This window comes from Chiroxiphia lanceolata, chromosome 14, assembly GCF_009829145.1.
Source record: "Chiroxiphia lanceolata isolate bChiLan1 chromosome 14, bChiLan1.pri, whole genome shotgun sequence".
NCBI lineage: Eukaryota > Metazoa > Chordata > Aves > Passeriformes > Pipridae > Chiroxiphia > Chiroxiphia lanceolata.
In genome coordinates this window covers 4,338,492-4,354,907 of record NC_045650.1, presented here as the reverse complement: position 1 = coordinate 4,354,907, position 16,416 = coordinate 4,338,492, and the positions used below count along the sequence as shown (strand labels likewise).

The 16,416-nt window shown below is 39.0% G+C and overlaps 1 protein-coding gene across 4 annotated transcripts in view; it reads right to left on the bottom strand.

Moving 5' to 3' along the window:
* Positions 1-16,416, bottom strand: part of LOC116793858 (connector enhancer of kinase suppressor of ras 2-like) — a 171,947-nt gene that overhangs the window by 69,957 nt on the left and 85,574 nt on the right. For all 4 annotated transcript variants that reach the window (XR_004359608.1, XM_032702033.1, XM_032702036.1 and 1 more), the window contains 3 exons: positions 15,852-15,939; positions 9,306-9,347; positions 5,049-5,168 (listed from right to left, as the gene is read on the bottom strand). Coding sequence is in view for 3 of the 4 variants with exons in the window: in XM_032702033.1 (XP_032557924.1) it covers positions 5,049-5,168; positions 9,306-9,347; positions 15,852-15,939 (250 nt within the window). In the remaining variant the exon portion in view is untranslated. The remainder of the gene's footprint in view (positions 1-5,048; positions 5,169-9,305; positions 9,348-15,851; positions 15,940-16,416) is intronic.

Below are 16,416 nucleotides of genomic sequence, written 5' to 3'. Positions count from 1 at the left end.
CCTAGGATGAGCATTTCTGGCTAGCTCTTCCAACACTTCCAACTGTTGGCCATTACTCATTCTTGGGTATCAAGGAACTATTATCAGATGATTCATGTTTGCATAGCAGTTATTTCCTGGAATATGACAAAACACCACATAAAAAATCTGTTTGTTGGATTTTTTTCCCAATGATACACAGCTGGTTTTATGAAAATGTTTATTCCCACAATCTTTGCTTTCCTTAAATTCTTAAAATGAAAAAGGAAAAGTTCCCTCTGCAGAAAAGTTAACGAAGTTGTGGATATAAATGTACATCTTAATTAAATTGTGTCTGATTACACTGTTTCTATCAGCAGTAGGAAGCTCAGACAAAAGAAAGAACAACTAAGTAAGTGAAAGGAAGAGGAATAAAAGTGCTCCTGCATTCCAGAAGGAAAGAAGCAAAACATTCCTCAGACATCAGAAGATACAAACCCAAACCACAAAACCCCAACTGCCCCCCTGTTTAGAATCTCCTGCGTAAGAGGAATCATTAATCTCATCAAAGCAGATTAAAGCTGCATGTTACACAGAAGTATCTTTAAATATATGGACAGCACATCAAGTTCAGAAGATTAAAAAAAAAGTTTAGTCCAAAATAATACTGGCTGTGATACAAAAAAAAAAAATAAAAAAATCTCCCACTCCACACAATCCCTGATCATCCAAGAGCAGGAGGGGGAAAAAAGCCCCAAACCTCAAAAAGCATTCAGTGATCCCATCCTATGGAAAATCTCTATATCCACCATCTCAAATAAAACACTGCCTGTTTATCTAATGCTAAAAGTGCTCCACAGCTGGCTCTGGCCTTGGTCTGAGGTGATTGATGGTGAGGTTCTCACAGCCTTTCACCTCCTCTCACCCTCCAATTTAGCAGCAAGCTCAGGAGCTGCCAACAGTAACACAAACTCCTGACTCAAGGGCTTGTTTCTTAATGTGGACCCATGATGCCAAGAAATTTGAAGTGGGAAAAGAATCATCATAAATCATTATTTTACTCTATTATATTTCCTACAAATTTAAGTGTGCATGCTCTGTTGGAGCTAACAGTGGTTCTCACAATCTAACACCTTTTTAGTACAGGAATTTACTTGAAATTTGTCAAGTTGACAGTTTGAAACAAAGCTTTGCCTTCCAGACACCTTATTCAGGCTGATCACTTTGGATATAAATGGTATTACCATATCCACTACTTCAGTCCAGGAGAAAAAGTGGTTTACAGTCTTTAAAGTTACTTTAAAATGAAACAGAAAATTATTTGCCACAGACGATTCAGTGGCTAAACAGGGAAAAGGAGGAACTGGTACAGCTTGGGAAGGGATGGGAAGACAGAGGAAAAAAAAACCCAGTGTGTTCCTGGAGGCCAACAAATGCCTGCAGAGATCAGGATGCAAGCACAGCCATCAGGGCTTGGAACGGAACCTACAGCCTGTATTCCCCAGATCCTTTTGCCCAGCAAACTGCCATGAAAATGCCAGCAGAGAGGGGCAAGGCAGGAGATAAGGTTGTGTTTCAGTAAAGCAAACTGGAAAGGAAGGTATTTTAGAGAGGGGGGGGGGGGGGAAAAGTTGACTTTAAGGTCGTGAAAGCACAAACAGAAAGTCAGAAGTGCTCAAACTGAAGATACACATTCCAAAGACTTAAAGTCCCTTTGTGAAAATGCTTTGTGATCCCGAATTTATTTACACAATTAAACACACAGACACTGCTCCACAGGAGCCCTGACTCCGTGCAGGAGCCACATGGACTTGGACCTGGAAATTAATTCCCTTTATGTGGGAGCTTGTGCAATGTCCATAGGATTCCTGGCTCATTTGGTGTAGAATTAAAAGGCACATAATAAAAATTTTGCAAATGGAGTCTTGAAAATAGTGAAAGACTCGTAATTAAGTCAACTGAATATCACCCCAGATAACCGAATTTGCATAAATCTGAGTCATTTACAACCCATTTTTCACCAGTGGTGAACAATTGTCTTCATTTTCCAGGTGCCAACCCTGTGTGAACCCTGTTCTCAGGAGCTGTGGAAATCTTAGCTACACTTAAACCCAAGAGCGGTTGTTTTAAGCTATGCTATGAAGGTAACAAATGTTCTGAAAAATTATACACTAAGCTGCTCTTGAAAAGCAGATTTTTGGTGACTTTGACACAAATTGCTGTGTTAGATTCCTACCTGTAAAACTCAAATTACAGTATCCTTTTCACAAGCGTGTTGGGAGGACGAATTAATTAGTGTCTGTGAAGCACTCAGTAAGGCCATATAAAAAGTAGATAAACCAACTCACGATGAAATTAGTAACTCCAGGGAATGCAAAGCTTAGCTGAAGTGTGGTAAATCAGGCCTCAACCCCTACACTGAATGATAAGGATAAAAATGGAACTCTGAATACTTTCCATTCACTGAATAGTGCTCATTTTTCTCTTGAATGGAGCAGAGATCCTGTGGAAAAAATCTGCTATACAATCATGAGAAAGCCATTTGTAATTCATTACTGTGTTCTATATTTGATTCTGATTAATGTTTTCTTTTCCTTTTCACATGATTTTTCTTTTATTCCCATTTATAGTCCTTTTTCATATTTTCTTCTAAACAGAACACAGCGTCAGCAAAACTGAGTACAAGGAACTTTCCAACCTAACACGTTATAGAGCCTTCACAATTAGGCACAGAAAACTCAGTCATTCACTGTGATTTCACTTCATCTAAGGGAAAAAAGGGGGAAAAGAAAGATAAATTGTCAGGCAATTTTGATTGCAGTATTTGTCTCATGTCCTCTGTCAGCAGTGCCCACTCACTGCCCTGTTGTTGGCTCACTGAGGATGGAGAACTACACAGTGGTTCTTCCACCCAGAGAGAGTCCATCCAGCCCTCACCATCAGCACAGCACAAGGGATGTTCTGCCAGAAAAAAGGGGGATTTAGGACAAGTGTGAACCACACAGCAGGCCACACCAGCACAGTCAATATCTCTCACCGTGGTCACTCCTGCCTTAAAGGTTTAAATCACACCCCAACACTTTATGGTCAGTTCATTAGAACATAAACCTGTCACACCCAAAGTCTCCTGGCAGGTACCTGTCTCAGCCTGCACACCATTACATTTTCAGTTTTCCATTGGACATGTTATTTTTGGAGCTGGTTCCACTCCTTCTGTCCTTCCCCAGCCTCCACCCCATCCTAGATCTAGAGCCACCACTGGATGGGAAGCACCAGCAGTGCCAAGCCCTGCTTATTGTGCTCCATCATCTCTGAGGAAAATACATCCACTCTGTGTTCATGTTCTCTTCAGCACTGATAACACACTTTCCTCTTATTAGTCCAGCAGAAATACATCACATCTGTGCACAGAAAGGAAAGCCATCCAGAGAGGCAGAGTGCTGGGTGTGGGACTCTTGATGCAAGTCAAACCCACGGAGATTTACAGCATATTTACTTCAGGAGCTGCAAATACACCAACCTGTATTTCCTGGATACCCTGCACTAACCCAGAAATCGGGGCTAGAGGGGAAACTGAGCCATAAATGGAACATGTTTGGCCATTAGGATGCAGCAGCACAGCAAGCAAATTATGTCCATGTTCAGGATTACACACTGGGCTGAGCATCTGCGATGGCACAGAATGAAAATGAAATGTGCTTTATGCTTGGGAATGTTCTTTATTGACTAAATCAGTCTAAGAATAAAGTAAATTTGTGCACAACCCTCACCCGCATGTTATTAAAAGACATCATTCCCAAATTAATATGCATACCTCAGAATAATTATGCCCTTGTAACTTTGACAGGATTTGCATATGATGTTCGTCACTATTCAATGTCAGAACAAAGGGGAAGATGCTGAAATAATACAAAACGTCTCAACTGGCAGAAATTTAAAATAAATCCGTAAATCACGCTGAATGACAAGCAGGAAATGTGCCACACTGTGTACAGTGGCACTCAAATGGATTTGAATTTGTCAGTTATGGAATTTTCTGCAGATAAGCCTTAAAGATGCCAATTTTTCTACCCCCTTCTCCCTTTTTTGCTCCTCCAACTGCTTCCTCCAGAATGAACATTCCTCTTGTAGGGAAAAGGAAGAAATTAAAGAACTTCTGAGAAGGCAGCTGAAGACACTCTAAGAGGTTGTACTGGGAAAAGCAGCCTGGCTCTTGAGGAGAACACGCGAGAACATCCCAGTGCCACCTTAAATTCCAGCTTTTATTGGGATCTTAGGTTCCCAAGCACAACCCTTATCCTCCTGCAGCCCACCAACATCAGAATGAATGGTTGTAACGTGAGGGACTGTTGAGGGGGAGACAGAAACCTTTGCCAACCGAGCGCTAAAACTTCACAAAAATCCATTGTCCAAAAAAAATACAGGCCATGAATATTTAAAAGCTGTAGCCAAATAATTCCAAAACTCATCCCTGCAGAACATTTCGGTGCTGTGACCCATCACTAACACAGAGCAGCTGGGATGTGCAGGGGACACCTGACCAGGCTACTCAGTGAACAATTTACAAACTAAAGGGATTTTATTTTGCTTCTGGGCTGCTACTTCTGAAAGTTTGTTTCAACTGATCACGGAACTATTTTTATGCAAGTCCAAGAAACAAACCTTCCCCTGACCATTTTCAAATGATTCGATGTCATTCAAATGGTTAAATGTCATTAATTTCATGAAGGACATTTAGTTAATTTTGTTTGTGTGTCTTTGTATTTGGGGATTATTTCAGTACATTCCAAAAGCTGTAATATCACTATCAGAGGACCAGAACTTTTCTTTAGCTGCTCATACAGTCACCAGTTGCACATGAAGCCCTGGGTAAAACAGGTTTTAATTAAAAAATGTAAAATACAATCCCTTTACTCAGCTAAATGTCAATTAAATTGCCTTTAGAAATTTGATTCAGCTTACTAAAAAAGAACACTGCTTAAAAATACATTCTGATTTCTTGATAAATTCAAAAAAACAAACCACCCTGAGAAACTGAGGCTTGTGTTGTGTATTCTAAGAGTTAAATTTTAAACTGCTTTGCTACTTACCAGCCCCTCACTGGGCATGATGCTGGTGAGATGAACTACCTCAAGATGTGCTGACTGTGACACCAGAGAATCAGATGAGAGCGAAATGATGTGGTCACAAATCCCAGACAAGGTTTTACACTATAGAGAAAAACAAGTCAATGCAATTCCTTGTATTAAACAGAAAACTACCAGCAAAATTCTTATCCTAACTGAGAACAAACAGACCATTTTAATTCTTAGCACCCTAAAAACTACAGGGGTACGAAAGTCAAGAACAAGAGGTAAAGGGAACAGAAAACATCCATAAATGTCAAGCAAATGTACATGTATGTACAGTTCTGCTGAAAGGGTTTCACTGTGCACTGAGGACATCTGTATCTCTAAAATATCTTCTCCACTCCAACTATGTGCACTTCAAAAACAAAAAAACAAACCCAAATCCAATGAGCTTTATTTTATCTGTCTTTGTAATGTATGATTCTGAATACAGTGGAATTCAAGTGAAATATGTAAAAAGAAATGTCTTATGAATAACCTATTTTGGCTCCCAAATGATGGGATCATCCCTACCAACTGTGAAAATTAAGTGAATTCTGCTCTACAACTTGGAAAATTTTTCCTTTGTTAAAAATTACACTGACAGAGAAGTGCCTTAGTTAATCCATTTCCTGAAGTAAAATTCTTATGCATCTTTGAACACATCCTTTAACTGATATTCCAGATCACTCCAACTATGCAATAATTTTATTTTATCCTGCCTTCCAGCTAAAGATCTCAAAATCTAAATGCCAATCCACACAAACACCTTGCATGGCCCATTGCACAGATGGTGACAGTGGGTCTGACAGATTAACCCCATCCATCAAAGGCAAAGTCCAAGGATCAGAAAGGAGCTGAGCTGTTCCAGGGAACATTCATGTGTAAAGATTTATTCCCAAATTTCCACGTGTTGCTTAAAGCTTTCCTTCAAAACAACTATACCTAAAAATGCTTGAACCTAATATGAAAGCATTCGTTTAGATGAATTTCAGGATGGGTTTCCAGTTGAAGCTGTGCATCTATTTTCCTTTGGGGATTATACTCTCATTTTTTCCTAATTATAGCAAAGTCTAGTGAAATCCCTTAAGGGAAGTTTTATTTCAGGCATTTGCAAAAGCACGAGGCTTTCTAATATCTCATTTGACACTATACATATAAGTTAAACAAATAAAGTTGTCACAATGAATAAGTTAACTGCCTGAATTTATAGGCTGTGTTTCCATTCACTGTGCAGTTACTCATGTGGAAATCCAAGGGCAGCTCTGGAGTACTGGACGTGGCATCTGCATCTTGCAGCAGCTGCAGGATGCAAAGCATCCCAGTCAGGTGTGTGTGTGGCTGCAGCTAAAGGGCACCAGGAACAGAATTATTTCAAACAGTTCGGGCCAGAGCCCTGAAACAAAACTTTAGGTCCTGTCTTCTCCCACCTGAGATGGAGAAACTGGTTGGCTCAAAAAATGGACAGTGCTGCCCTTCCACAGAGGAACTGGTGGCTGCCCCTGCCTGTGAGCACAGCCCTCCATCCAGCTTTTGGATTATTGGGCTCTCAAAACATTACTATGATTTCCAACTGAAACTTCTCTTATGCCTTAAAATTCAAGGGCATATGTACAGACTAGATGCAGAGTAAATCCCAGAGAGAACACTTTTTATTTTCTGATGCAACGTTATAAAACTTTAGAGTTGTCTCATGCAAATACTTTTTCAGGAAAAAAACAACAAAGAACTTTTCAATCAAAGCAGCCTGGTCTGATGGAAAGTGTCCCTGCCCATGGCAGGGGGTTGGAACGAAATGATCTTTAAGGTCCCTTTCTACCCAAACCGTTTATGATCATATGATTCTATGAAATTAATTCTGTGAATCTTTAAGATCTCCTCATGATTCCAAAAGTCAATAAAAATCTATGTAGGAAAATACTTTAAAAAATTGTATTAGACTAATTAAAAGTACCAGTTTGCTGGAAAAGTAGTTCAATAGGGGCCTGAAACCAGCTGTAAATAATGCAAATAATGCTGAGACTGTATAAATGGGAACAACAGAACAGAATTTATGAATAAACCACAGGCTCAGGAAGTACTGTTTGGTGTGGTACTGGCAACATCAGAGAGTACATTAGCAAATGCTGAAGTATTTTTGGCATAAAAATACCAGAAGGGACCAAAGTCTTGTGTACTAGTTCCAAACCCATGGAGAAGCCAAGTGAACTTAGGAACATCTTGAACAAAAATGGTTCCTTCAAGAAGTTCAGTTGCAAAGGAACTTCCCACACGTTTTACAGGCCATCCAACACCTAAACCCATTTATTACATTTCTTTCAATGGGCCATGACAAGAGCAGAACCTTTAGGAAACCACTAAGTCTTGAACAAGTTATGCAAACTTCTACATCAGAACTCATTAATTTTGAGTGCTGCTCAAAACTAATGCTGGGGTGGTGCAATGGATTAAGTGAATAATCTATATTTACTGCTGAGAGAAAGAACAACTGGCAGGTTGCAGTTTTTAATTATCTCAGGTATATTATATTAGCCTAAAGAACTGATATAGTCCTGATAACCACATTTGGCTGCATAGGGATCTAAACAAGTATTCCAAAAAAGGACACCTGGCTCTGAGACATGCAGTTCAGGTGATCCCAAAGTGATCACTCCTGCATAATTTAGCTTTCCCCCTAATGCCTGGGTTGCAGAGTAGACACAGTCTAATCATGGGACTAGTGAGGGAATGGGAACTGTGCACCTGCAATCACATCTCCTGAGCACACCCTGCCCTGGAGCTCTGCCAGGCAAATCTGCACCTCTGTGAATCTCTCCAGTAACCAATGAAGAAAATCAATCATGGAGCATAACTTTACAAATCTCCTTTGAATTCTAAGTGTATCTTTCTCAGTATCTTTCAGAAATAAAACAAAATGCCATGTGGTGTTTAAAAGTCAGAGATTCTATGTCTTACAACTGTAAAATTTTACTTTGGAACATCACAATTATTTTTCTTGAGTATTTTCTATAACTTTGGGTTTGATTTTTAGGAATAAAGTGACCATAAAAAAAAAGGACAATTCATAAATCTTATTCTTGAATTCAGTATCCTTTAAGTAATTTTTGCTTTTAAGATGGTGTGAAAAAAATAGTGATTCTTCTCATTTCACCAAAAGTTACAATGCTAAAGGGGTTGATTCTCAGAGCCTGGGTTCTCTGAGATGCTCAGGTTGTTTCAGGTGATTTTGCTCAGGTTAAAAGGAGTTCTACTGCCTTGGGATCCAGGCTCCCCAAGGTTTATAGCACTTTCACTTCTGAGCCTATGGAATACTTAAAAATGGAAACTTTTCTCTTTTCTATCTTTGTAGGCTTCCGTTCAGAACAGGCAGAAAAGTCAAAAGTAATATTCCTGCTAAAGGTGTATTTCTAGAAGTCCTACTCAGGTAGGATTGTGGACTAGAAGATGTATATACATGTGTATGTATGTATGTATATATATGCATTCCAAATTCCAAAAGATATCAGGTGCTTTTAAAAGTTCTTTGCAGACCCAGGTTTGCAAAAGTACACTTTTTTTTTTTCCCCCTGAAAGTCACTGCATGCTTTCTGAATTTAACAGCACATCAATGTTTTATGAAAAATTTTAATCCCTGCTGGAAGCAGACTATGTGTAAAAGACTAAAAAAAATAAAAAACCAAGTCAGGCACTTGGGCAGAGCTTGTCAAAAGCTTATCTGAACTTGTAAATCCTTTGAGAGTTCCCTTTCACCACAGGCTTTAACTCTATCTTAGTGTCAGGACAGGTTTTCAGTGCTGGTATCAGGAATACATGAAATATTTGAAGTTAAAGGCTAATATCTAATCAATAATCTTGAATAAGATTCTTCCATTCCCCTTTGTCACCAGATTTTTTGAACATTGAAGGCACAAAGTGCTCAGTCTGACAACCAGTGATGCACCAGGTCTGTGGCTCTGAGGGCTGGAATTCCACACCAGCAATCCCAGTAAGACTATAACACTGGTAAGGATACTGTGAAGCTTCCAAATCAACCTAAGAACAATGACTATATATGCAATTAACTGTAGGTATAACAGACAGCAACACTGCAGGGAACTTTGACTTTTAGCCACTGATACAATTCGTCAGAAATTAAGTCAAATAATAAGGAATTTCATTTTCCTAGAGTAGCCTTTTTTCTTTTTTAATCATTAAAGCATGCAGGGTAAGATTAGAGAATACCAAAGTAGAATTACTTACCACATGAAGAATTTTATTTTCTGTTTCATACACTGTACAATCCTGTGGTAAAACAGAACAAAAGCAATTAATGAACATCACATTAAATTTCCTGCTAAGAAATAAAAGAAGGCTTTATGCTGTTAACTATTTCTCAAGTATCCCTGATGAACCTCTTAGTTAGCTTAAAAGTTGTAACTTTGAAATAATAATTTGCTTATTTTAGCTATCATTTTAAGAATAATTGATCTTACCAGTCCACAACTGCAGCATCACCACACCCTTACCTTGGCTTTTGATACAGTGATATTACAGGGGCTAGAATGTTGATTTTCCTCCATCAAACAACCATACAAACTGTTAAGAGAGTTCTGCTGCCTCTATTGCTTATTAATGTTTGAAAAGTCCCCAAGTACAGCCCTCTGGACAGCAGGGCACAGCCATGGCATGGTGGCAAGAGAGAGCCCAGATTAACTGAGGCAGCTCTGCCCCCACCTCCTCCTGCCAGTCCACACTTCAAATCTCAAGCTATACTTTAGTAAAATGGAAAATAATAAGGGAAATATGGAAAATAACTCTTCCAGGCAGAATGAGAAGAGGATAGAGCTCCTGAGAATCTTGGTGCCCTCTGACAGCAGCCCCAGCCCTGGCCAGGCTCCCTCTGCCCTCAGCCCCACCTGGGAAACACCAGCAGCTCCCATCTGTCAGCATAGAGGGAATTTCTGTTATAAAATCCGAGGAGAAAATGTTCCTGAGGTATTCCAGGAAGGCTGACCCCCATCCCAGTGGTTGGTGGGAGTCCCAGACCCTGGGAGGGAGGGAAGGAGCCTCATCTCACCGGGCACGTTTTTGGCACAGGGATCTTGTTTGTAATGCTACACTGGCACAGATCATTTACATTTAAGTGAATTAATGGCTAAAAGCACAAATTGTGCTGGGGAATTGTTAAATGCTTCTCCAAGGGCTATGCCACTTTGGAAAAAGCTTTGTACAAAGCCAGATATGGATTTCAGGACGTGTTTTTAAGGATGAGGATACGACGAGTCAAAAAACCTGTCTCATTTATTGGGTTTTATTTCCCTGAATAAGTTTTCAAGTAAAATTTAACTGTGATATACCTGAAAGATCCCTTCAAGTAACTTAAGATTCCCTAGTCCTCTTTCCTGGATTTTAATATGTTAGCAATAACAGTTAATTGCTTCACCTTCCTAGGACACAATTCCAACATCCTCACTCCATGCACTCCAGGAGCAGGTCAGTGTATGGTCAGTTTGGGCTGGATGCTCTCTGCCAAAGAAATGGGAGCTGCCTGGCAGTTCTCTGCTCCTCTAGTTCAGCATCCCAAATCCTTAGCCAGCTCCCAAACCTTCTTCCTTGGGTGCCACTTTGAGGATGTTGTCCCTGATCCCATCTGAGGCCGCTGCAGAGTAGCTTCAGTCTATCCAAGCCCTCAGCCCGGGCACAGGGAACTGTCACACCCTCAGCTCTAAAGTCAACTTTTGTTTTGGTGCTTCTGTGGAGAAATTAATTTCTAAGTGAATGCAGCTTCAAGAAAATTGCTATGGAACAAGAAAGTTAAAATCAGAAGATTGTGAGCGCCAAGGAACGCAGAAGAATTTATATTAGCATTTCATGGTCAAGTATCCCTTTGATGTTTCTTCTGTATTCTAGCTGTTATTTTCTAGAGCACAAAAAAGAATTCAATTACTCAGTTTGGTTGACAATGCCCAAGGCAGTTTTTCCTACAAGTTTTACACACTTCAAACAGCACGTCCGCCGTCTCCTTTTAACCCTCCCTGCACCAAGAGAACAAAATGATCACAGCAGGGCTTCCAGCTTGACTTCAGAGCTAATGTTCCTTTCTAAATTATTCCTTTAATTTCTGCACTAGAAATACAATATGAGCTTCATTCTGAACAAACTTAATTACTTCAGGTCAAAGAATAGAAGACTTATGTGTAGTAAAACTCAAATTTTACTGTTTTGTAGAGCAGAATTAATGTTAGCTGTACTTATGTTGCACATTCAAGATTACATTAGCATGAAAAATGTTAATGGCTTTGGGATTCCTTCCAAAATAGATGCATATTGACTTTTTTCTTTTAAATACATCAGACTAGTTTAACTGAGAGGTTAAAAGCACTTGCAATATTATACTAAAACATTAAGATATGTAGGTCACAATATTCTTCTGATTTATTTCTCTCTGATACACAGCAATGCACTAGGGATCTCATTAAAAAATAATCTTCCAGGCCTACCATTTATAGAATGTTGATCTATTTTTCTTAGAAAATAAATAACAGTTATGGTTGTATTCTTTCTACATCCTCCAGTAACAAGATGACACGATAAAAATATTTCTTCTCAGAGTTTTAAAATAATCGTTAAAAAATTAGAAGCTGTGTTCTGTTTCCCCTCTGCAAAAGGAAAAAAAATACAGGAATTACAAAACCAGTCAGAGCAGCAGTACTGCAAACAAGCCAAGTTCTGCTCTGTCCTGAACACCCTACCTTTCAAAGGTGCAGTACACCTTCATCACTCTGATAAAGTGAAACAGCTCTTTTTGAATATTCATGAAGAGAAAAGGTCAGGAGGACTCGTGCTCACCCACGCAATGTTCAAAATTAAAATTTCTAATTCCGAGAGAAAAAACTGCAAGTACTACAGAAATTTGCAGAGGCCATAAAGAATGTTTTATGGCGAGTCTTGAGGACAGTTAACTACACATAAAAATATGTAAAATACTTAGTTCATTAACTTAGTACAATAAAGCAGCGTGAGTTAAGTCGACTACTAAAAAGAAACAGAGACCCTATAAAGCAGCAGCTTGGAAGGGAACTTAAAACTTTGTGGTGTTTGCCAGTTGACTGACATTTCCCAAGATAACACTGCAGTAAAGTCCTACATCAGCCTTGGAGGGGTGGATATGACAGAGTGATATTTAAAGATATATTGCTTACACACATAAAATGAAAGACTTCTGAAATTCTCCCATTAAACAGAAAGAGGTTACTCTGAAATTAGGCAAAGATAACGGTAAATGCACCAAAGCAACTTATTTTACCTGAATTAATTAAGGTAGAGACTTGATCATAATCTATATTTAGAAAAGAGTGAACAGATGTTAGATAACCACACGTTCTTTAGCAAATGCAAGCAAAATAAGATCGAGGGGCTGAAAGCTGAAGTCTGCAAAGTTCAACCTGAAAATAGCACCCACATTTTTCATGGCAGTTGCTGAATCACAGGATAATTCAAGTGGAAGGGACCTCTGGAGGTTATCTGGTCCAAGTGCCTGCTCAGGGGAGGCTAATTTAAAAGTTGCACCACGTACAGGAAGCTACTAAGAAACAACAATTTCTATCAGTTGCAGTGCAAACAAGACAGCTCTAAAAAAACCTTCATCCTAAACACACTGTATTTGACTAAAAACTGGGTAAAAATTCATGATACAGTCTCTGAATTTATCTCAGTGAGGTTAATTAAATATTAATAAAGAACAGGCAAAATTTTGTTTGGCTTTTGTTGGAAAAAAGGCTGAGTTGTGCTGACATCCTTTGGAAACACACTTTTTGTTATGAGGATGGTTGTTCAGGCAGGTTAATGGTGTATAAAAAGCATCTATCTCAGGTTTAAACGTCATTGACATGATCAGGAAAAAATGAGTAGAAACCCAACTTTCACTAGAACTGCTGAACTCTTTCTACTCAACAAAAGATTAACCAATGGCTACATTTTATGAACAAAAGTGGAAACTTATTTTGTCCCAGTTATTCCAGTTGACTTTCCCTCGGGGAAGTCTTGGTGCTAAAGCAGGAGCGAATCCAAATTCAGGGAAGTTAGTCTGGTGGATTCCTTTTCAGAGCAAAAAGTGTGCCTTGAAACTAGAGCTATATTTCAAAATTAATCCAACTGAGAGCTGAAATGTTTCAAGACTCTGTTCTAACATGCTTTTTTGCATACTATTATAAACACATTTTGATGGGACATTGCATCTCACAATCAGGATGTCTCTGCAGTTTTCTGCATGGTGCTATTCTTTTATAGGAGTTTAGGGGAGGTGATCAAAGAGGTTGAGAAAACTGAGTAGAATAAATTACATTTCCAAGCATAAATGGAGTACTTAATAGAGCTATAAAACTCCCCTAAAATAAGAGAATAAAGATCAGTTTTCTCATAACCAGTGTGAGAAGATGCTGTTTACAGATAAACAAGTGACTATTCATCACAGCATTTACATGGTATGTAAATAATAATAATAACAATAATGATACATAAAAATAAAATTTTTGAATGATCTCATCTTCACACTCACACAGAGAAAGAACATGACCTAGAAGCCAAAAAAGCTACTGTCTGCTTAGATCTAAGGGTATGTCACTCACATCATTCAGTACATGAAGATTCACAAGCAATATCTGTGTTAAACTAAGGTTCCAGAGTCATGTCCCCAGTTCAGAAGGAAGTTCACCTGGAGTGGCAGCTGTGAGTTATGCACACAAAGCCTGTTCATTTTGCACAAAACAACTCTACATGTTGAAGACATTCCTCACTTAATGTGCCAAATGGGTAGCCTCGACTGCTGCTTTCACACTGGCTGAATTAGGTGTTTAAAATGCATATAATTCATAAAACAAGGATTATCTGAAAGGTTCTGAGACCTAGGTTTGCATTAGTTATGCCTTTCAGTTCATATTTCAGCCTACAGTTCAGACTGCAGTTCTGGCTTAGGTGACACATTTCTGCTTTCACACATTAAGATCAATTTTCTTCAGATTTAGTAACAGCAAAACTGTCTCTCTATGACTGAGTTGGTTTTATCAGCTCTGTCTGATGCTAAGTTTAATACACTGTAAAAAGGTCATAATAGACATCTATCAAACAATCCAGATTTGACAAGAAGATAAGGCAAAGACAAAACCTGATTTGTAGCCAACCTGAAGTACTAACTAAGCATTTTTCACCTTGGAAGATCTTGGAGTTTATGCTAAAAGATTGGTTTCAAGTTGTCAAAAGAAGGACAGCTTTGGGACTGGAGCTGAAGAACTGGAAAAAATAGAGAACCAAACTATTGCTGGCAGAGGAGAACAGAATTTCATCTGCCAAAAGCAGGGACACGAATGACAGAAATGGAGACAGCAATCCAAAATTACACTTTTTTTTCACCCAGACCACAGGGAAAAATCAAACTCATACAAACAAAGTGCAATATCAGCTGAAGGGTGGAATCGGAATCCAAACTTTTTATACTGTAGAGAAGGTCTTTTTGCTTAGTCTGTAAATCAAAAATAGCCTCGTGCTATAAACACCTTGTAAGAGAAAGCTTAATAAAGATACATAAATAATTAAATGCCGACATAGGAATTTTTAAACTAAGAAAAGACAAAAAGGATCATTGTCTTGCACTGCAAAAATGCATAAAGGACACAGTTTCCAAAAGGAATAAAGCTGAATACTACAAATTAAGGATAGTCATGCAAAGTACAATGGCATATTTATCAGCCTTAGTTCTTTTTCTCCAAGAACTGAAATAAATTTGAAGAGGAGGGGGAAAAAAGTTTTCAGAATGTTCCTACTCCCAAAAGCTTCTGGAATGAAGTGAGTTCTATGGTTGGTCTGCTATGAGGTTACACAGAAAACTGTGCCAGCACAGGACAGAGGCAGGGGAGTCCTCTGGACAGGAGGCAGGGCCAGCTTAAGGTCCTCACAGAGCTGAGCTTTAGCTAAGCTTGATTCTTCTTTCCCCCTCTACAACTCTTTCATCTTTCTCTTTTACTTCATTCCAAGACAGCCCATTCCTGTCCTCTCCACGTATTCCAATAACACTGTTCTGTCTCTTCGATATTTGTATTCACTCACAGGGGGAGAAGCTCTCTGTAAACATTTGTAAAACTAATTTACACTCAGTCTTTCTCTACCTGTGTGTCACCCCTTGTCTTACTGCAGGGGCAGACACTGTTAGAGGCTATTGTTATTTATATACCATATAGAACTACAGACCAGATAAATTAATTTCATGTACCTGTGGACTGTGCCATATCACAATTAATTAATGCCAGTGATGATAATACTACTACCCTTATTTGTTCCTTATTTGGGTTGTTTAATGTTATAAATATTTAACGTTCATCACTAAACAACTTCCATGTAACTGGCTCTCCTTTCAGTGAAGAGGCCACAGTACAGGTTCAGGATATATTTGTATGTATTTTAAGACCTTGTCCCTGAAAGATTCTGGATCATTCATATTTTAATCTGCAATAACCTGTTAGCAGCAGTTAAGCTGTTTCCCACTGTGGCTTTTTGTGTAACATTGCATGGTGGGAGATAACCTGACACCAAATTGTCTACTCAACAGCAAAGAGGATTAAATTCACACTGTCCTTCAATCTCTCCAGGTGTATGAGGATCACCAAAGCCCAAAATTTTTCCTGTCACTCCCAGGGAATGGGAATATATGCTATAACAGCTTTTCTGGGGATGTAAAAGCTCAGCTGTTTTTGCTATTGCAGTTTTTCAGCAGAGGTGTGAAGAGGGCTCAGAGCAGAAGACAACCCCTCCTACCTGTTGCACAATGGTTGTGAGTTCCAGGCACAGTTGGACAATGTTGTTTTTCAGCAGTGAATATTCTGTCACGCTGACAAACGGAGACCTGTGAGAGGGGAAGGACAGGTTGAAACAGCATTAGGGGGTTTAAGTCCTGATTACAGCATAAGCAGATATATTTCACACAGAGATCAGTTTTACACCACAGAAATATGGAACACCAAATTATAATCTCCAGCAGCAAGTTACACAACTTTTGTAATGTATGCCTTTGAAACAAGAAAATACGTAGGCAGGATGTAAACTGGCTTTTGGCCAGAACACCAGAAGTTTTCATTCTTATGGAGAGCAGAAACAGGATTTTTTAAAGAACTCTAAGCAGCCCAGATTCCCTTTGTACTGCTCATTAAAAGCATGGCTTTTGCAGCATGACATCACTCTTCAGCAGCAATCAGTACCTTCTTTCAGGGAGCAAAGCAATGCTTACTTAGTCACCAACAGCTTCCTGCACGCTTGGATTTTCTTCAGGCTTTCCAAACTCCAGCTGAATCTGACCCCATTTGAATTCATAAGAGCTGACAAG